Source organism: Pterocles gutturalis, unplaced genomic scaffold, assembly GCF_000699245.1.
Source record: "Pterocles gutturalis isolate BGI_N339 unplaced genomic scaffold, ASM69924v1 scaffold38390, whole genome shotgun sequence".
NCBI classification, from domain to species: Eukaryota; Metazoa; Chordata; class Aves; order Pterocliformes; family Pteroclidae; genus Pterocles; species Pterocles gutturalis.
Window position 1 is genome coordinate 19,042 of NW_010142333.1, and position 23,088 is coordinate 42,129.

The window sequence follows — 23,088 nt, forward strand, 5'->3', positions numbered from 1 at the left end:
AGTTTATAATTACTGAAAATCTGCTACAAGTGTCAAAATAGTACTTGGTATCACTTTACAGGATTTGCAGTGAATCTACTATACAAATCTAATATTTAAAAGCTCTCACTGCAAATTAGTTGGTTCAACTGTACAGCACACAGGAGTTTCATAAGGGATATCACATGGTAAAGGTCTCAGTCAAGAAAAGCAGTTAAAATGACATTGACACTTAGTGTGGTTTTTTTTCAAAGGTACCAATACACCCATTAAAGCATAACTATAAAACACCAATAAATACAAATTAATTTGTAGAGTTTGAAAGACCAAAAAAAACCACTCCCTTTTGTAAAGCTCCTTTCTTTCCCATCTTCAAAAGTATCCAATTTTCATTATGCACCTCTCTATACAGTCAGAAAGCCTGCCTCCTTTCTTGTGTTTGTGTTCAGAGCAAGATAATATCAGATCTAAAAATAGTTTCCTTATTTGAATTTTTTGTTTTTACCACATGCATTCCCTTTTTAGTATAGTAACTTGCACAGTTTTGCTCAAGGCAGCTACACTTAAATACACCTTCAATTCTAGTGAACTGATCAGTTTGCAGTTTTCTTGCAAAAAGCAGTATCACCTTAACAGTTTTTACCAGTTTGATATGCAGATCCTAACAGGATTCTTTGGTATAATGACAAATTCATTAGTAAACAGGTATTTCCAATCTTTATGCATCAACTGAAATAAGCAGAATTATCACAAGTGTTGACTAAAATGTAGATGAACAAAATTCTTTGGTTGCATAAACACAATTTCTACACCATAACATTTCATATTTGGAGTTGTCCATGTAGTTTCTTTCATTTAGATATGCTATGTCATAACAATACATTTATTTCCTGAAGTCAAGTTTGCTTATAAAAAACAGTACACTTATTGAAGTCAAATGCAATCTTCCTATAAATGCAGTGAAGGGAGAGACACTGAGTCAATTTAAATCTAATTCCTTTTCATTTATGATTTTCAGACTTTAAAGAGTATTTTTCTTGTAGGCCTGAATGAAGCAGCTTAGCAAAACAGTAATACTGACAAACAGCATATTACACCATTAGCTAAACATTACAATGAAGGCAGTGAACATTTACAGTATGGAAACACTGAGATGTCAGCTGAAGTGAAGATTTATGTCAATCCAATTTCTTCAAGTACACTACGTGGGGTCTCTGCTTCCTATGGAGGGAAAATTTGAGACAGTGGTAAATGGACCCTGTGCTTCTATTGAACAGTACCATACATGAGTTAGTATGAAAGATACTTAATCAACAAAGAAAAGCTGAAAGTTGTGAAAATACAGAAGTACTATGGTTTACAAACACAGTATTAGCTACATTTCTCAAAGAGCTGTTAATTAGATTGTCATGGTTCACAGGAATAGCTGGTAGATTTTATTGCTATCAAGCGCAATAAAAATAAAGCAATTCAGATGTACCAGCAAGGAACAAACCACAACCCAGTAATAGAGAGATGAGCTGGGGAGGGCTAGGGAAGCAATGGAGTCAGTGATTTTTTGTGGTAAATTGTTTCATGGGTCTCAAAAATCTGTTAGAGAAGAATGAATAAATGCATGACTGAAATGACTGATAACCAAGATACAGTATCCCTTAAGTTCTTCATAAAAAGTCTAGTTTGTTTTTTTTTTTTTTTTTTACACCAGTCCCATGGTTAGTTCATAAAACCAGGTCAAGGTACTTTCGTACACATAGTGTTAATAAATTCACCCCTACAGAAGTGAAGGAATTGCCAGGATTGAAATTACATTATTCCACACCAGGCATAAAGTTTTAGGTTAATTCTAATCTTAAAAAGCTTTGTTTAGGTTCAGAGCAAGTTGTTTAATACAAAATTCCAAAGGGTTATGATCAGTTTTATATGCATTATTCCTATAAGCATCTGAAAAGAAATTTAGTTTAGTTAGAAAGATTAGGCTGTCCTTCTCCATAATTAACAATATCATAATTATTAAAAAGGGATACTGTATCCTTATGGAAACAAACTTTTGATTTCTAGAGTATGAATAAACTTACTTTAGCATCCTAAAACAAGACATGTCATGAAGCAGAAAAAAAGCAGATAATAGTTAAGGCAGCAAACAAAATATTTTTAAACTGCTTTTTAAATATTTTTTTAAATTGTCAGTAGAATACATAATTAAACACCTTAAACCTTGCAAATAACATCAGAACGTTTCTCTATCAACCTTGACTATGTAGTAAAAAATGATCGCATTTACAATCCTCATTCTGTTCATGTATAAGGTGATTTGGTATTGAAGGAACAAGCTATGGTATTTTTAAAGGCAACTTCATTTGAAAGCAAGTCAATGCTTGGGAACAGGCCACCTCTGAGCACTTCAAGATGGCTTCCAAAATCCAACAGCAAATAAGACTGCAAGAAAAAAGCAAGTTAAAACTGGAAACAAGATAGTGTATTAAAGATATAGTGGGTTTTTTTTCACTGATGCAATATTTAAATAGTCTTGGAACTACAGTGATCTTGATAAAGCCAGTCAGGGTGGCACCATTAAAGATGCAAGTGTGTATTTTAACACAAATTGACCAAAAGGAGACACTGGTTGAAGAAAAAACTACACAGCATTTTTAATATAACCTGTTGTATTATATTCCAGATTATTTTGTTGCGTTCATTTTAGAGGAGATGTGTCTTCTCTATTCACCAACTTAAAGTATTTTACTGAAAAAATCCTACATTCTTAACTATAGCAAAAGAACTCGGAGTATTCTAACAGAATATAACTTCAAGAATTTCAGGGTCGTGAAAATATTTGTAATAAAACAACTTTTCACAGTTCCAAATTGATCAGACAGCAGTAGACACTTAGTTACTCAGTGGTGAAACAGGATATCTGCTAAGTTACCTGAAAAAAAGTTGTTCAATAGCTATGAAGAAATACAGTGCACTGCTGCTACTATCTTTAGAGCAGTTTAGTATTGTCTCCACTAACAATTCAAAGTTGTAGGTAATTTTCACCAGGCATATACTTAAATAAAGAATAAACTTCTTAAATTAAATCAAGGTCCTTGGCTAACAATGAATTTAAAGCAATATATTTCAAGGATACTGGCTACCTGTCCACAGATACCTCATCAGTAAAACTCAGTAAGATTTAAATTTAATACTATACCAGTAACCATGAGGCAGACATGCCTTCTTACGTGCACATCAAAAACAAACTCAAAAGTAACACCTAGTGTGTTTTGCTAGAGGAATAATTTCATCAATTATGACTTTTAAGAAACAAATAGAATGAATTATATTATGTTTTGCTCACATTATTTGTTTTACGAAGTGTCAAACAGTGTATCCCATTGTTATGAAAAACATTATGCAGTGTTATATACTACCTGCAGCTCAGAATCACCCAAGGCAAACAATGCAAATTTGAAATACATCAGAACACAGATGAGGAAAAAGTCATTCACATGAGACAAAAGTGCATGCAATACTTTATTTCAAACATGCCAGGAAAGCTAATTCATTACCTAGTCATTTAGAAGCAAGCAGCTGTATACAGATAACAAGAAAAACAGCATCTCATTACAGCTCAATGCACAGCATTTTAAGCCAACAGGCATGAAATAATGCAGGCTAAAGCAGCATTAACCAGACATTCAAACACATTGATAACGGCTTGGAGAAAAAAGGCAAACTTGGAAATGGAAAACCACTCCTATGATCTTGTTTTCTAAGATTTCAGAATGCTGCAAATCCAATCCAAATCTTTTGTCTAATCCCCTAAATCTCCCATTTTTATGTCAGTTTAACATTTGACATGTAGTGCATTACCACATATAGTATGTAAAAACTAGCTGTTTGTGGTTAATCTCAGTAACCACCTCCTTGCTAATTGCAATTAAACAGTTTTCAACAACAGCACTGATTTTAGGTTACAAATTATTCTCTTCTGTTAGGCAAACAGAGGATGCAATACATGCCCTCTCACTTTGCCCACACTTTAATTGAAAGGTACTTATATTCATCCTCATGGCAGTTCTCTGATATACAAGGCAGTCTGCACTTAAAACTGAAAATGCCAAATGAAGGAGACATTTCAAGTATGCTGTTAATGGACTTTAAAAAAAACCTTTCCAAGCCTAACCATTTGTAAAACAATGAACTTCTCTCCCTCAACAGCAGCAGTTGTTCAACTACTCACAAGAGTGTTTTGAACACTTAAATACAGATGTTGTGACTGCAGATTTATGCAAGTCATTCTCTTTGCCCCAGTCAATTTTGCCTTCCTCCTCTTTATAAGGTAAGTCCCGCTATCAATGCCAGTCTCAGAAAAGGATATTGGTATGTGCATCTTTCAGATGCAAGGTCTGTGTAGAACTGTGTGTTACATGATTTAATAATGATGTGTATATACATTTCACATACTACTACTTCTTCACTAGCTTCTCTGTAAATATTAACTTCATCTACAGGTTTTAAGTGTATGTTTAAATACCACCGCAACTTATTTGAAAGATAAGCACAGGTCAAGTAATATTACAATATAGTTGTTGCAGTATATAGATGTTTAGCTCAGAAAATACTACAGAACTTTAAGCATAGGACTTCAAGCTTACACACAATAAAAAAAAGTTAAACCATATGCCAACAAGCACAAGTTTTGTCAAAGTGAGACATGTGAAGAGACAACACTGTAAAACAGAGGGGGATGAGGAAAGTGCAACAGCAGAGACTGGTTGTGGTATTCTATTAGATTCAAGATGACTGGATTCACCAAGCTGATGATAATGTTCTGTCATGAGTAAGTCACAGGTCTATCTCCTCTGAAATTCTGCATGCATGATGAATGAAGCCATTTAGTACACTGGGACATTAAAGTATTCATGACGTGGCTACAAAAGAAACGTACATATTCTTATACATAATAGAAAGGTGGACAGATATGCAAGAAAACAAAAAGATTATCTATTGTATCTCTGACATGAAAAGGGCATTTTATACAGAAATACAGTATTGTATTTTTGACTACTAGACCAGGGTAGGGGGCAGGGAGAACCATCATTTTACTACCCTCCCATACTTGAATGCTGGGTCCAACAATATACAGATAACTTCACATCATAATTACTGTATTATGCAAGCTCAAAGTTTCTTCTCAGTCAAAAATTGTTTGAAGCTGAGATACTCTTCCAGAGACAGACCACCCTATATATTTGCTTCATTCTAGCCTCTTCGGTAGACATGAGCTATTGGCTACTGTCAGAGACCGGGCACTGGACTACATGAACCTTTGACATCACCTACCATATCTGCTCTGAGAAACACACATTAGTAACAGGTCTCTAGAACACCATGCCAGCATAGTAAAGCAGTGGCATTACTTGTGACAAAAATTATCTAAGAGTGCCTTTAAGAAAAAAAAAAAAAAATGGTAGGTATCTGAAACATCTCTCACAGCTGGCAAAGCTTTCTCTGCCTTTGAATTATGCCACTGAACTTAATGCTCTCTTATATTATTAGTACACAATTTGTTGAAAGATGAGTCAGAAAGCAAGCAATACTCAATTTTTTGTATTAAAATCAGTGCCCTGAAGACAGATGAGGATATTTTTAATAGAGTAATAGCAATTTACGAGTATCAACCCCACATATGCCCATTACACATCTTCTGGGAGGAAAACAAAAAAAAGGCACAAAACATAACTCTCTATGCATCAGTTACCATCTTTCATGATGTACCAATTATAATTTTTAATCTATTTTAGTATTCCACCCCTCAAAATTATAGAAGTCTTACAACAGAACTGAGAAAGTTCCCATGACATCTAAGCCTAACAATTTCCTCTGCCATCTCAGCTTATTCACATGTTCAAGCTTGTATATTTTTAAATCCTAATCTCCAATTACAAAAAAAAACCCCCAAAAATATTCTAGAAGCTTTACAGCATTTATAATGCTTTTCAGTATCAGTAATCTGGACATTATTCCACAGTAGTTAAAATTATTCTGAACAAGCCAACTACAAATCCAGTAGTTCTGAAAATAATAGCACCTACAGCTCAGTGGCAGTTGCAAATAAATTGTATGAAGTCTGCTGTGATTTTTGGTGGAACTCAAAAGAATTTAGTATATAATAGAGAATTACATATGTGAATTTTAACTCTTAAAACCTCTCTCACTGCTTGAGTGTTAGTCTGCATTAAAAACAAAATGCTGAGCTGAGGCACATGCCTAAACTGGAAAAGGAATTGCATGATGGTGGTATACAGTACTAGCCCCAAGGATTAGGACCTTTGACTAAAAATAAAGTATTAACTCTAGAACTGCTGGAGCCTCCACAGACAGAAAATTCACAGAGGGGTTCTTAGGGAAAACTTCTGCTTTACTTACACTGACAGCATGATAAAGATAAGACAACGGAAAAACAGGCATATTTGTTACACACTCAAATGCCCAATTTTTACGGTTTCATATTTTCAGTTTTTACCTGGAATATATATGCACACATGTGACTGATTCTCCCCCCTCCCTGAAAAAAAGCCTCATGTCTTCCAGTGTTTCACCCTGGGAAACCCGTATCCACCAAAGTTGGTGTCTTCACTGAAATGCTTGTCAAATCTCACAACATTTCTCCTTAATTTTACCATGGCTCTCTAGACTGAAAGAAGAACGAGATAAACTCATTTTCTAGTACTCTTATGAGGCTGATTACCATTCACTGTTGTTGGGTTCAGAGATTATCCCAGGCTGCACACATTCTTTAGCACACTCTTTGGGCTGGAAGTGCTGAGCACGTTCCCTTTTACACAACTGGTATGAACAAATAAGTACATGGAAGTGTTCATTTCATGTTTATCCACTTTTTACCTTTCAGTACTTTCCAAACTTCACTCTCCCCCACACCCCTGGGGTATTTTTCACCCTGTTCATATTTTCAGTGGTTTATAACTTGAGGAATTAACTGTCTTTGATGCAAAAATCCTGGTACACAGAATTAGATGATTGACTCAAATTACTGTTACGGGATTAATGTCTCATCTTGACAGAAACTTCTTATCTACTGATAAAGCAAGACAGATTGTCAGATAACAATAGCAAGGGGTGGTTATTTCGCTCCTGGTGGCTTTTTAGCTTACAGAACATGTAAGCATCACCTGCAACTAGACTAGCAATAAACTGACATTGTACAGGTGAATTTAAAAGATTAAATGGAAGACAACAGTAATTAAGGTATGAAACAATAACACATGAATATTGTGACATGGAAAACCCTGCAGTGTCAGCAAGACCTCTATACCCCACTGAGGACATCCAAGACCATCACACAAAGAGGGTCTGGTACTACGGGCAGCCTGACAAACAACAAAGGAAAATAAAAGTTTTGACAAATTATTTGCCATCACAGAACTACAGTATCTCATGAACTCCAACTATGATTTGTTAAATTTTTTACTGTGTTCCCTGCCACACTGTCTCCAGAGCAGTTAGCCTGCTGGTCTGAATACCAGAAAAGACAATTTGGGGGAAAGGACAGATGTCAACTTGTACAGTCAGTATTCTAGACTACCTTGGCTTCCTTCTGTGGGACTCCGCAGACCTCAGACAACATCTGAGCCTGTGAAGCATGCCCTTAAGATAGCTAGCTATCTGAGTTGATCTAGCATCTAGGGGAGAGGCAATGGTATCCTTACAGCACAAAACAATGGCAAACTAACATGAAATACTACCTCTGAAAAATAATCACTTATTTTAAATTTTGGACATAAATTGTTTATCTGACAAACACATAGGTCTTAGATCCTAATATTGCTAAAGCAGTAATAGCTCTACAATACAGCCTGCACATTGCAGTTCAACAAGGTTTAAAGTTCCTAAAATCCATCTTTTTTCAAACTGACATCTGTGTTTACAACTCATTCTAAAAAGCTAATAATAGTCTCTGAAGTTTTCAGCCTGAGAGATTTTAAAATTAGAAGAATGATAGAGTTGATTTGAGTCAACAGTACTATTTAGCTAGCTCAACCTAACTGACATTTTTCTCAGCCAACTTTGTAGTAACCCAACCTAATTAAAAGTTATAAATAATCAAATATTAGAAGGGACTTAGTTTAATCCAGTCCCCCAAACAGCACACCTGTAACGTTCCCAACAGATATTTAATCTTTTAAAGGCATCCAGTGATGGAAACTTTTTAATGCCCCCCAGGCAATCTACTTAAATGCTTCATTATCATCACCACAGGAAAATCTGCCTAACATATACTTGGAAATTATTTTCTTGCTGCAGTTTAAGCTATTTTATGTCCATAGTGGACAAGAAAACAGTCTATTTCCCCAGGCAAGAGAGAGACAAGAAATTATTTATGCCTACACCAAGCTGACTCAAGTTCAGCATTTTGCAGTGCTGCCATTTTGCCAACTACATCACACAGCAGTGACACTGACTTAATTAATATTTGGCATGCCTTCTTTTTCAGGCAAAGTTTGCTTAGGTTTTCATTTTCACTTCCTTCCCATAAAAACCAGCACAAAGCCTATGAAGGCAAGCCATGTTAAACTGCAGGCAAAAATTACAACTGCTACTTTTTGATAAAAGCTTGGCTTTTTTCCCCCAGCATCTAAACAAGCCCCAAGCTAGAACAACAAACAAGATACAGGACCATGGAGTGCACAGCAGTTTGGGAACAATTCTGCAGAAACAGGCTATGGGGAAAAGAATGAGGATGGATGAGGGCTTCTGCTTGAACATTTAAACTCTTCTGGTAGGAAGAGATTAACATTTAACAAGCACTTCTTTAGCAATGCTTCATAGATCATAGAATGGTTTGGGTTGGATAGAACCTTCAAGATCTAATTCCAACCCCCCTGCCATGGGCAGGGACACCCTCCACTAGACCAGGTTGCTCAAAGCCTCATCCAGCCTGGCCTTGAACACCTCCAGGGATGGGGCATCCACAGCTCCTCTGGGCAACCTGTTCCAGTGCCTCACTGCCCTCATAGTAAAAAATTCCTTCCTAATATCTAATCTAAATCTGCCCTCTATCAGCTTCAAACTGTTACCCCTTGTCCTGTCACTACGCTCCCTGACAGAGTGCCTCCCCATCTCTCCTGTAGGCAATTAGTAATTGCTTCAGAAGCAATTACTTTTATACTCTAATTCTGAATCTTTATTAGGAAATATTTCTAATGAAAGGCTGCTTTAGGAAATTGCTGCTGTTCACCTGCATTTTCAGGGATTTCAAAATAGTAGTTTATCTGTTTCCCAATCTTCGGTTAGCTAACTATATGGAAACTCCAATTACATGGTTATTAGGAAAATTGTGCTTTACTTTCAAAGGAAAGAAAAGTGTTTTGTCAGAGAACCTAGAAACACCCATGAGGTCTTGAACATGTTCAAAGACAAGTATTAACTATGATACTGTTCAAAAACAACGAACAATCCTACATCAATGCCAACTCCAAGTCAAGATCTTGTCTGCAGCTTCCTATACAGAGAGGACAAAAAAAGAAACCTTCAAGAGTGGTGCAAATTAGTCAACATAATACTCAACTAGAGTCTGAAACAGTAACAGTTGTCATGCACGTGTTATTCATCAAAACATCCTAGCATATGCATGCAGCTCTAAAACATCACCTCAACAGACCAGAGCAGAAGGATATGATGTAAGATCAGCAGTGGCCTGCATGCCTCCCTCTCAAAAACAGAAGTAAAAATATCAGTGGAAACTTCATGTACTGTAACTGGATAATAGTGGGTGCTTCCTGCTTCTTAGTTGCTATTCTGATCTGTTGGATCAGAGGTGATAATCACTCCAGGAGGCAGTGCTTTAAACCTGCCAATCAGCTGCTACACAGTAAGCTATGAAGAACTGACAGCCTAATCTTTAAGGGTAAGGATGGTTCTAAGCATCCACCGGAGGCCCTACACTTCCCCAACACAAAACCACAAATGCTTTAAGCAAATACTATTACTGAATACTTTGTATTGTGAAGCTAGAGCCAGAATTATTACAAATTACCAACTCCTCTATCAGATAATCCCAGTGTATGTTTGGCAGTTTGTCTAACTATGCACGTAAGGATTCCTTAATGTTTTCTTCCATTTTCTTCCAGCACTGCAGCTACAGGTTTGCATGACTTATTCCCCTTTGCCTAAGGAACCATTTCTTGAACTCCAGGGCTGTATCTTTGAAGGGATAACCAGAATATACTGCTGTAACAAGCCATGTCACACCCAGAATCACTCAGCTTCCATGGCAATGGCATTTAAGCATTCCCCTTCTTTCCTGTTTCTGCAGTACATCACCTTCTTATAGCGGTTTGGACAAATGTTTGCAGAGCCAAGTTGTAAACATGGAAAAGAAAAGCTGCTGACTATATGCTTTTAGAAATGAGCAATTTAAATTGGATCAGTTTAAATGGATCTGAAATCCAGTTCTAGAATGGTCATATAAATAGCTTCTCTGGCGTAAAGGAAAGAGGGAGGGAAAGGACAACTGAAAACCCTGTAAGTCAGTACTGCTGCTGAAGCTCCTTTGCCACACTCCTATGGCTCCAGCCAACAACAGACGTGCAGCACAAGACAGGTAAATTAGAATTTACCTAACTATGCTAGCTGACTCGAGGGTTCACAGCAGATGTGAGTCAAGACAAGCGAGGAACACAAGCTTTTTAAAACACTTAGATACAGTGGGAATTATTAAAAATAAACCGTAATTTAAGTTACACTATTAGCTTTAGAGAAAATCCTGTCTGCCACCAAAAGCAGCTGCTTTTTACTTCCCTTTTCGATGCCACTGCTTTCTTTCTCCTGGCACTTCCCTCATGCTCCCCTGCATATACTTAGGTTTCAGCTAGCAAGCTAGGAGCCACAGTCACAGGGCAAGTAAATCAACACAAGTGCCACCACAAAGGTGGCAACAGGAACTGATCTGGCCTTCTTAACAGGAGTCACTGTCAGCATGGGTTCAGGTCATGAGGAAACTGCAGCCTGACTCAAGACCATGATTATACCACTGTAAACTGGTCTTGATAGAAAACAGAAGTTCTATTTAGCAGAACTTGAGTGTACAATAAGAAGACTTCAGCCTGTCTAGTTGCATACCACTTCAGTTTTTCAACATGATACAAGGCTTACCTTAAATTTAACCAAATTCTGTATAGAATCAACTACTTCTGCATATGTGGCTTATTACACTTGCTGTACAGCACATGTGGAACTCCATGGTTTACAAGCAAATCTCTCTTAAACAGCCCTAAGAAAACAAATTCTACTAAATTAGAGCTTGTTCATGCTTGATAGAGTAACAAAGATTAAGTAATTTGAAGGTGTATAACCTATTAGTTAAATATCAGGTTAATCCAAGCAGAGAAGCGATGAGTCAAACTCCTCCCCTTGCCCAAAGATAACCTTTTTCACCTCAGGTGATCTTTCTTTACCACAGATGATCTTCATTCCTGTATACAAGCTCCAGTTCCTTCCAGCAGGCAAACTCTCCCCATCTCTTATTAGTGCAACCATCTGTCTGTCCCTCTCCACTCACCCCAGCAGATGCCATCCTTGTTTCTCCATATTCTGTGGAGTCATGACAACCGTGTAAATTAAGCTCTGTACACAGCAACTATTCCTTCACTCCTTCCTGGGAACAGCACCAGACAGGGAGAAGTATCCCATGGGCATCTGATAATGCCACTGTGTTTAAATTAATGGGGACAAAGCAGATTTCTTCAACTGAAGCTGTACCCATACATAGAATTCATCAGGGACATATTGTAGACAGGTAAACTGGAGTCACACAGAATTCTCTAAGCCTCAGCTTGCATGTTGCAGAATTGGTCTTTGCAGCCACTTAAGACAACAGAAGAAGATTAAGACTCCTAAGTAATAGCTCTATACTTAGCATAAGTCCCAACCAACATATATACTTCAAGTTTTAATCACAAGGAAACTTTCACAGTCACAGTATTAATACTATCTTCACGATGAGAATCACACTCTTCATATATGAACTTGTTATCACGAAGAAGAAAGAAAAAGCAATAAACATGGGGTAAACACTGTGGAAAAAGTCAAGCTTGAGCATTCAAGTTTTCTTATAGTTATTTTAGAATATGGCCAGACTCATAAAAGAAATTTTATATTGAACAAATGACTTGTTGGCTGCCCTAATTCTACAGGTCTAATACAAAAGCAGGTTATTAGCTACTCCCCGCTCCTTAACACAGATCAACAGCTTTATCATATACTAGGTAACTTTTAAGCAGTAAAAATACCCACATACCAGTGAATTTCATTTTGAACGTGTTACAAAATATTTTTGCCTATTATAATAATCTTCCTTTGTTTGGAAACTAAATCCTGCTATTTATAAAGCTGCATATGAAGTTAGATCTATTATTGCAGTTCCATGTTACAAAAGCCAATTTGTTTATGACTGCAAATAAGCAGTGGACTAAAGTTTTCTCCAGCAAATCATTTTCATGTGTGTTTTAAACTTGCCTAATGTAAAATAAAAATCTTACCTTTATTAGTAGGACTGCCACCATGTATGTATTCCACTTATATTTTAGACAAAAATATGTTGCAATGCACTATATATGCAAGTAAGCTTTGTTCTCTCATGCAGCATCCGGCACTTGATATACAGTCAATTGCAGCAGCACCCAGTCTTTTTAGGGCCCATTTTCTTTGCACGGCAGATGTAAACAGCTCATTTTCCAGTAAATATTTGTTTGTAAGTAAATAAAGCCAAACATCTGTTTAGTTATTAGTTTTGGTATCCATTTCTCTAACTTGCATTATCCCACTGAATTATCAACACCAAAGAAAGCTAGTAGAAGTCAGACACTTGCACTTGATGCGGTTAGTAAAAAAAGGGAAACAAAAGGGAACACTCAAAGCACTCTTGAAAGACCATCATGCAAGTGTTGCAGAAAGTTAAGCCCATCACCCATTTTCTGTTTACCCTTGCAAGGGCTTAATTACACGTGCAGCATCTTTGCAGAGCACCCATTTAATCCATGCCACCAAAATGGTAAACTTGGTAGTTACCAATCATTTAGATGGGGTCAAAAGGGCTAATGCCTTAGATTGCTCTTAATCATAAGATATCCTCAGACAAACCTCCCCAGTCTTCATTCTGGCTCTACAAACACAAAATCAAGTAGCAATGAAAATGTAATACCAACTACTTAAGTAAAAACAAACAAACAACAACAAAAAAGCCCCCCAAAACAGCCACCCAATTATTTACACCTTATTTCCATTTAAAACAGAAATCGAAAAAATATTCTAAATCATATACAAAAGTAAATTCAGTTATTTCATTCAAATGTGTTTCAACTATTGTTATTATTTACGTTAATACAATTTTATTAGATCCTACTAAAAGTCCACTGTTAAAAAAGCAAACAAATGCATCAGTAAAACACATCTGTTCAAATACTCCAGTTAGATGCATTTAAAAAAAAAACTCTGAACATTAGTTTTCATTTCTAAATAACATAAAGGATATTAGGACCTTAGTAAGGTCTAGAGAGTTGTTTAGCAAGTTTCACCTGTGCTTGAAGGAATATTAATTCAAAGATTTTCTTTTTAAAAGATAACTTAAGATCAGTTGTTCATTATTATAACAGACTGAGATCATAATAGAATAGGATGCTACCAAATTCACATATTTAATTCAGTGACTACGTTTCACACAGTATTTCACACAGTAACATCTATATTAAAGGTTTGTTCCATAACAGGAAATATGAGTTTCATTCAACTTATCTACCTACCATCCCTGAATGAATTTAAACAATTTAATTCAAGAGCTAATCGTATTTACTATTAAGTCATCATTGCTACTTGCTGAGCTATATGTGATAAGCCAGTCATCTTCATGTAGTAATACTCGGTGCAAAAAGTTGAACATTTTCACTTTAATCTATCTGTTGATCAAAAATACTTAGATTCTCAAAGAAGTGTGAAGAATAGGTCTTCTCAGACATTTTTTTGGCCTTTTTAAAATCAAATTTTCAGTGTAAGATTTAAAATATATACACTTTTAATGCATCTTGGTATCCAAGACAGCTTGGCAACAAAAAAAATGTAACTTCTCCTTTAAAAATAATAAAGGCCCCAAAACACATACCAGCAATGTGCCTGACATCTGCACTACACACAGATAAGACCACAAAGAAATGAGAATCTAAAAGCTGAACACAATGGGATGCCTCCTGGGGGCATTGATATTCTTTTCACCTACAATTTTGTGGCGCTCTAAAACCATCTTCACAGACAGTGAGAATTTTAGGAAAGGGTAGTAACACTGCAACATGACACATCATCTCAGACAATTCTCAGACACCAAAGTGGAATTTTCTCCTCACTATCTCAAGGCTCAAACATGAACACTGCTCCTTTCAGCATTCTGCTGGATTCAGGGAACATGTTCTATTAAAATGCAGATTAATGTGCTCACTTAGAGAGAGCATCTGATTTTGAAGATAAGATACTCCGTTACTGTCAAGCAGTCTTCTGAAATTGTTCATTGAATATACTATGTTTATTGACCAAAAGCACACAACTAAGCTCCTCAAAACAGCTATAGCATATGCAACAGTGCTAAAATTCTCATCTTATCAATCTGATGCAGTGCTTCTACAGACAGCAACAGAAGAGTATCTCTGAAGAAAAAGCTATCAGGTCAGTGTACAGATAATAAATATACCTTTAATAGAATTACAATCTACGAGGAGTTTGGTGTACTGTTAATACACCCTCAACAGTTCTACAAGGATTGCTTATATTGGTGAATGATCAACTTCATAGGTAGTTTTGTGAAGTGGATGTTGATCAGTATTGGAATTCACATCACAGAAGGTACTGAATAGTTATCAGACAGCAAGAACTTCATTTATACTAATTTGTCTTACTTATAATTGAAACTTCCTAATGGTTCAATTTGAAAAACTGACAATGCATAATTAATACTTATATGGAAGACTCCTTCCTCACAACCTGTTGATTCTTAAGAACTTCTAATCTAATTGGATGTAATAGAATAAGATTACTGACACCCTACATGCATACACACTAAGCAAAACTGTCTGGAAAAAAGAATACTATGGAGACAGATTTACTAAAATGAAATTTTAAAGGCCTGAACAAAAGCTGTTTAGGTGAAAAGCAGACTGCTTTCTATCATTTTCAGTTCATAAAGCAGAGGATAGATTAAGGTTTGACAACATGTTTCTGGAAAGACAACTGGATTTCTAAAGCATTTAGAAATCACAGCCTACAAATCTATGATAAGTCCTAAGCATCGTGACACAGACAGAAGAGCAAGAAACTTCGAAACAAGCATCAAGATACTGAACTGCATTTTCCAAAAAAGAATCAAAAGGTTCACAGCAAAATATTTAAGTTACCAGAAAAAAAAAAAAAGCAGACTGAAAACAGGAAGCAGGTGAAGTATGATACAATAACTTTCTGGACACTCAATGCCACTTTTTCAAGAAAACATTTAAATCTGAAACGTTAACTTCCCCTCCCCAATTCCTACTTGGGAGAAAAACAGAGATGCAGGTTCTACTACTAACTTTCTGGACCCATTCATATTGCTTTAAACAGAAGAGTATGATTTGGCAAGTATTTGCAGGAAAGCCTACTCCACAGTACAAGGAGGACAGTTCAAAAATATCTATTATAATTATGGAAACACCTTTGATATCAAGGTTTACAGACCTGTCTGTTACTATCTAGTTTTCTTCAGAATTGCCGAATGGTTTGGGCTGGAAGGGGCATTTAAGATCATCGAGTTCCAACCCCCCTGCCATGAGCAGGGACACCTCCCACTAGACCAGGTTGCTCAAAGCCTCATCCAGCCTGGCCTTGAACACACCTCCAGGGATGGGGCATCCACAACTTCCCTGGGCAACCTGTTCCAGTGCCTCACTACCCTCACAGGAAAAAGTTTCTAATATCTAACATAAATTGGCTCTTTCAGCTTAAAACCATTATCACTCATCCTATCACTACAGTCCCTGATAAAGAGTCCCCTCCCATCTCTCCTGTAGGCCCCCTTCAGGTACTGGAAGGCTGCTATAAGGTCTCCCCGGAGCCTTCTCTTCTCCAGGCTGAACAACCCCAGCTCTCTCAGCCTGTCCTCATACGGAAGGTGCTCCAGCCCTCTGACCATCTTTGTGGCCCTCCTCTGGACTCACTCCAACACATCCATGTCCTTCTTATGTTGGGGGTCCCAGAGCTGGACACAGTACTCCAGGTGGGGTCTCATGAGAGCAGAGTAGAGGGGGAGAATCACCTCTTGGGACCTGCTGGTCATGCTTCTTTTGATGCGGCCCAAGATGCCATTGGCTTTCTGGGCTGCAAGTGTGCATTGCTGGGTCATGTTGAACTTCTCATCTGCCAACACCCCCAAGTCCTTTTCCTCAGGGCTGCTCTCAATCCATTCTCCACCCAGCCTGTATTTTTGCCTGGGATTGCCTCAACCCACATGCGGGACTTTGTACTTGGCCTTGTTGAGCCTCATGAGGTTCACTCAGGCCCACATCTCAAGCCTGTCAAGGTCTCGCTGGATGGCATCCCTTCCCTTCAGCATGTCGATCACACCACACAGCTTGTTTTGTTGGCAAACTTGCTGAGGGTGCACTCAGCCCCACTGTCCATGTCACCCACAAAGGCATTAAACAACACTGGTCCCAATACTGACCTCTGGGGAACACCATTGGTTTCCCTCGGACATTGAGCCATTGACCACAACTTTCTAAGTGCAACCATCCAGTCAGTTCCTCATCTACTGAGTGGTCCTTCCACCAAATCCATGTCTCTCCAACTGAGAGACAAGGATGTCGTGTGGGACAGTGTCAAATGCTTTGAACAAGTCCAGGTAGATGACATCAGTTGCTCTTCCCTTATCCACCAACACTGTAACCCCATCATAGAAGGCCACCAAATTTGTCAGGCATGATTTGCCCTTAGTGAAGCCATGCTGGCTGTCAACAATCACTTCTTTGTTTTCCCTGTGCCTTAGCATATTTTCCAGGAGGATCTGCTCCTTGATCTTGCTGGGCACAGAGGTGAGACTGACCAGCCTGTAGTTCCCCAGGTCTTCCTTTTTTCTGCTTTTAAAAATGGGCGTTATGCTTCTCCTTTTCCTGTCAGCGAGAACTTCACCAGACTGCCATGACTTCTCAAATATGATGGATACTGGCTTAGCAACTTCATCCACCAGTTCCCTCAGGATTGGTGGATGCATCTCATCAGGTCCCATGGGCTTGTGCACCTTCATATTCTTTAGAAGGTCTTGAACTTGATCTCCTGTAGTGGGCAGTTCTTCATTCTTCTAGTCCCTGCCTTTGCCTTTGCCTCCTATGACTTGGGCAGTGTGGCTTGAGCACTTGCTGGTGAAAACTGAGGCAAAAAAACTGGTTGACTACCTTAGCCTTCTCCATATCCTGGGTAACCAGGTCTCCCATTCCCTTCTGGAGAGGGCCCACATTTTCCCTCGTCTTCCTTTTCTGACATACCTATAGAAGCTTTTCTTTTTGCCCTTGATGTCCCTGGCCAGATTTAATTTTCCATAGAACATATTCTGTTGCTAATTTCATGCATTAAAAAAAATTAATTATCATGAAATCATGCACAGGACTATCTTTCAGATATTTCACACACATGTATATAACTCATGCAACACATACTGCATCTGCCAATTTTCTTCTCTCAGTATAATTGAGTTGTTCACACAAGCAAAAAAACCACATTTTCAGAAATGCATGCCTTTGTAATCACTAGTAAAGTATTTAACTTTAAAATTTTTGTAGCAAACAAGATGTAAAATTATCAAACACGACATGTGACAACATTCTTTTGAACAGAAGTACTTCTAGCAATAGATTTACAACGAAGCATGGAAGTACTGGAATAATTCATTTTTACTCCCATTCAACCAGTACTGACAACTGACTATTGGCAAGTTATCAGGTGGTAGTAAATAGGGGGTGGGTAGGGAATGAATATTTGAACTGAGCACGTTATTGAAGAGCTAACAAGGAAGTGAAGGTGAAAAAGGCTTAAAAAGATAGTATGTTTCAGTCACACGAACTCTAGCAGTTAGTAAGTGGACTGCACAGCAACAAGAACTTAATAACAAACTGAAGCAGGTACTCAGAAACAGAAGCACATCCTGGAAAAGTGCCACAGAAAATACAAGTAGGCAAGGCTATTAAGAACTAATTCACTATTCAGCAATTTATGCCTCTGCATATTTTCTTTTAACATCACGCAAATAGCCACTTAGTGAATTTGTAATGATTTTCCTTTGTGTAAGTTTTCCACACAGCTTTTAATCTTTAAGGTGCTTCATACACTAATGTATGTCTTGTTACTAATTAGTAATGTTGTGTATTCAACACTAATTAATGATTTTTAAATTAGGCTATATGACTATATTAGACTATTCAGGGCCAAATAAAAGTCCTTTTGTTGCACATAATTAGAATCTGACATGGTCAAAAACAAATACATGACAACCCTGCTAGAAATAGTTTGCATTTGGAATCAAAACAAATTTCATTCTAGTAGCTTTGGAGTATTCTGGGAAGCAGAAATTAACTGAAAGTACCAAAAAGTCTCCAGTTGTGACAAACTATTATTTTAACAACCCTCTTCATCAAACTCAGCATGCACATAGCAGCAGTTGATACAAAAACAAACCTTTGCAGAAAGAGTCCAACTTTACTGGAAGCTCAATTTAAATATGAACTCAGACTTCTACAGATTTTACAAACTAAAAATCAGATAACACGGTGTAGTTTTTACTTGATCAACATCCATAAAAATATAACTAAGAATGAAAAACAATTCAAACATAAGACTACAGTGGTGCTGTGATAAACTGCTACATTCCAATTTGATCAGAAAAGATTTCATAAGCCTTGACAGAGCAGAAAATCTCAGATGGGGAAAGGAAGGGTAATCAGAGTAAAGTTATCAGGGTAAGTCTCCCACTGAAAAAGTGATACTCTGTGTTAAATTTTTAACTTGAAATTATATTGTGTAAAAAGAGAATGCTAATTGTTTCAAAATAAATTCAGTAATTAATTCCTATAGGTAGAATGCATTTTTGCTTTAAAAAAAACTTAAGAAAATGGTGAGAATAAACTTAAAGACCAGTGAAAATGACGGAAAAAATACAGTAATTCTATTTTATGTATAATTAACTGTACATTTGCAGGATACAGACTGGAATAGATAATGAATCTGTTACATCCGTTTTCATATAAAGAGCAAAATATTTTAAGGCAAACAAACTGACTTCCCCCCCCCTTTGTAAACTGCAACAGGACTTATGGTTAAGATACTTCCTTCCAAGAGTAAAGAAGGGCTCAACAAAAACTGCTTCAGAATACAAGTAGTGATTACATTTCCTTCCTAGAAAAATAGGGTAGCAAATCTGTGTGTAATGGCTGACCTTGTTCATGACACTAACTAGCTGTTGACAGACAAGAACTTTAATGTGTTGTGGATTTGACTATTCTGAAAGGATTACAAACACAACTACAAGGGTAAAGAACATTATGTGTTTCCTCATCCTATTAATACCACATTCAACAAAAAAGAGTACTAAGTGGAACACAGAATGTTTATATGAGAACTAAGCAATTAACTCAAAGGACAAATTGAAGGTTCACATGAGGAGAAAAATAGAGGAGCTTCCATTTTTGGAAGTGAACCTCAGTACATTTAAAAAAAACTAAGGTTCATCATCCCTGTTAAACCATATGTTCCACTGACTTGCACACGACTGATGATTCCCCCAGCATACCAGAATTTTGTGACATTTAAGGACCTTAACACTGACCTCAAGACTACAGCAATTAAGAAGAAAAACACCAACCAAAAAAACAGCATAGGACAAAGAAACACGGGGAAATTATACCAAGGTTTTGTATACCATTTATCACCTTTCCATCAAATGTTTTCCAAAGAAAAATGATATGCAACCTGTCTTTCTTCAAAGTTTATAATGAACAGCAAAAGCATTCAAAGTGAAAAAACAAATGTTCTTATATGTTCTTATACTTCATTCTGTATGTTTCTATGGCACTACTATTACTGCTTTGTCAACTGAAAAGACAGAAATGTGCCAGAGTAAGCAACCTACAGCAGAAAGGCAGGTCTTTAGAATAAGAACTATACCTGAATGAATGTCAAAGAAGAGAGTCTAGCTTCTGGATTTCAGCAATGAAACAGTAAAGAAGTGAACATGCATCAGGTATGATAAAAAAACTAATGGTTGATCAATAAAAAGAAGCAAAAGACGTGAACAGAACTAAGTTAAATCAGCATGAACTATAATTAGCTAGGTATACACAAAAAACAGCCACTTGCATTTCTAGCAAAACACAAAATCACAGTAGGTTACAATATACACATGCCAAACAAAATGAAAAGAGCATATAATGTTGTCATATTGCACCATTATGACAAGTAACTAGAAACTATGTGTTAAGCATGCTAAAAAGCACCTTCTACAAGCTTAGAGAAACAGAAGCTTTTTCTAGTCACAGCCTACTGTGCTGACACTTTGTCCAAAGTTGAATTTGCTTACCTCCTGTAAAAGATCTGCTTGTTCAATGGCTTTGAGAACATTTTTCTTGGAAGTCTCCTGAACTTCCCCTCCTAAAAGGAACTCATCCAGAATGAAATAGGCTTTTTCAAAATTGAAAATGATATCAAGTTCACACACCTAAAAAGAACATCAAGCATTATTGCAAAATGAGAGGATACTATCTACTGGCGTATATACTCACACAAAACTTAACTTGTTCACAGCTTCACCAAACTTCACCAAATCAAGACAGTGGGGCAATAGAAAAAAAAAAATAAGTCCTTTGAGGAAAAAAATGAATCAATTTTTTTTCTGCTTAAGTTAAAAATAAACAGTTATAGCAATGTCTCTGAAAAGCGTTTTCATTAAAAAGGGTTCAATTCACAACTGTCAGTCTGAGGTGGCTCTTCATGAGACAAGAGAATATCCCTAAAATGTTCTCTTCTTGCCTGCAGTATCCAAAGACAGATCATGCAATCCTACAGAAAAATTTGAAAACAATATCAAATTTCATATTCATCCTGTCTATTTCCTAGTCAGAAGGACTAGGAGGGCAAAAGGATGAGCAGCAGTTTTTTTCTAAAAGTGCTAAAGTACGTTACTACAGTTGTTTGTGTTTGCTGTCTGGGTAAGCAGATGTCTGTCTTTTCTTTCCTTACTCCTCTTGCCAGTTAACAACCAACTGTTTCCTTCAGAAGCAGATGTAAGAAGTGCTCACACACTAGAGCACTGCCAGGGAGAAGAAAGCTGGGCACCTAGACAGAAAGCTAAGGATAAAGATTTTATTTGACCTCAAGTGAGACTACTACAAAAAGAAACAAATACAGGCAGTTAACACCAGATTAATAACAGTTCTCCTCTCAAATTAACAATTGAATTTTGTATTTTAACAGCTATATAGGCAATTATCAGTTTAGTTTGGCCAAGAAAGCAACATAAAATGCATTCAACACACCTTTTCAACAGCTAGTTGATCATGCTGTGGGCATAAAACAATATGACATAATAGACTGTGAATCTCTAAAAATTAAAAAGAAAGTGCTAACTCACACTGCCAAAATACTTGTCAAGAAGTTCTACATAACGATGAATTATTTCCAGAGTTATTAGTTCATTGTCCTGATCTTCAATAGCACAGCAGAAGTAGAGGCTTGCATATCTGTAATAACAAAATAATCCTGATGTTAGCATAAGAACATGAGCAAAATTAATGCACTTAATGTACTACCTTCTCAGTAGTCCTGCACACTCAAACTTAGCATAATGTTACTCTAAATCAACAGACAAGCAAGTTCTACCAAAGAATGGCTGAAAGACCAGCAGATGTATGCATGTAAAAAAGGGATTAGCTCCTTGAGTCAAGCAAGACTTGAGTCTTTACCATCCTTTAGCTGACAGATTTAAATTAGCCTAAGAAGTAGCTGGAAAATGAAACTTTTTTTTGGCCTCCTGGCAGAGATCTGGGGCAAGATATTTTCTCTGCTATCTGTAACATAAAAACACTGATATACTAATCAACAGATTCAATCCTCAATTGTTATCCCACAAGCTATGCACAGATATTAAACAACAGAAAATGCCTTGGGAAAGAGAAATTGAATTAGCATTAGGATTTGGTCTTTATTGAGAATTTAACAAATGCCCCAAAAAACTCCAAAACTAACACTAATACCTCAATTGCTATTAAGTCAACAACTCAATCACAACCAGCTGTTCTGGTATCAGACTAAGCAGAGGCAATCAGCTAGTTTCTAGCGATTCATTTCCACCTTGGAAGACCGGGAATTCTTTACTTCAGATATGACCTGGTGTTCCACTTTAACAAAAAGACCATCCAATTCTACTGAACACTACCATACACTTGTTCAAGGCATGTTTAAAAAAAAGCTGATTCAAAAGCTAAAAATGAATGAAAGCTGAAAAACCCATTCATTCTTTTCTAAAGTGCCAAAACCATATGCCACACAGACACATGGCACAAATGAGATTTAAAATAACACCTGTTGTAACTGACAATTTACAAGAACCAGAAACATATTTGTTTGCCTGTTTTTAGAGAAGACAACTGGCCACATTAAGCACTCTTTGTGTAGCAAGCCCTATTGAAAAAGAAGTCATTCATCTGTGAATGCCAAGTTTGAGATGTACACTTGTTTCCCATACACAGAAACACATACACCTTTTAAACATTACAAAGTCCCAGCTGATAAAATGTCTGTCCCCAAAGAAAGTGTCAGGGTTTTCAGCTAGAAGTCCTGCAAATAAAAAAAAAAAAGGAAAAGATTTTATAATATGTTCAAATTTGTCTCCCAGCCACTTAGGTACCATCATTTATGACCTGAAAGTCCTATGCCCATGCCTCTCCTGCCCTCTCCTGCCCCCCTGCTCTAGCTGAGGCAAATTGCTATGGCTTCATCATGAACAACTAACCAGAAAAACTTTTATTCAAAAGTTTTAAGCTATTATAA

The 23,088-nt window shown here is 37.0% G+C and overlaps 1 protein-coding gene across 1 annotated transcript; it reads right to left on the reverse strand.

The window, feature by feature from the left end:
* Positions 1 to 477: 477 nt before the first annotated feature.
* Positions 478 to 22,875, reverse strand: AP1S2 (adaptor-related protein complex 1, sigma 2 subunit; the record flags this gene model as incomplete). The annotated part of the gene is made up of 4 exons (XM_010084322.1): positions 478 to 1,200; positions 20,621 to 20,758; positions 21,671 to 21,779; positions 22,800 to 22,875. Coding segments are annotated over 4 exons (371 nt in total), but the record flags the coding sequence as incomplete, so codon positions are not given.
* Positions 22,876 to 23,088: the final 213 nt, after the last annotated feature.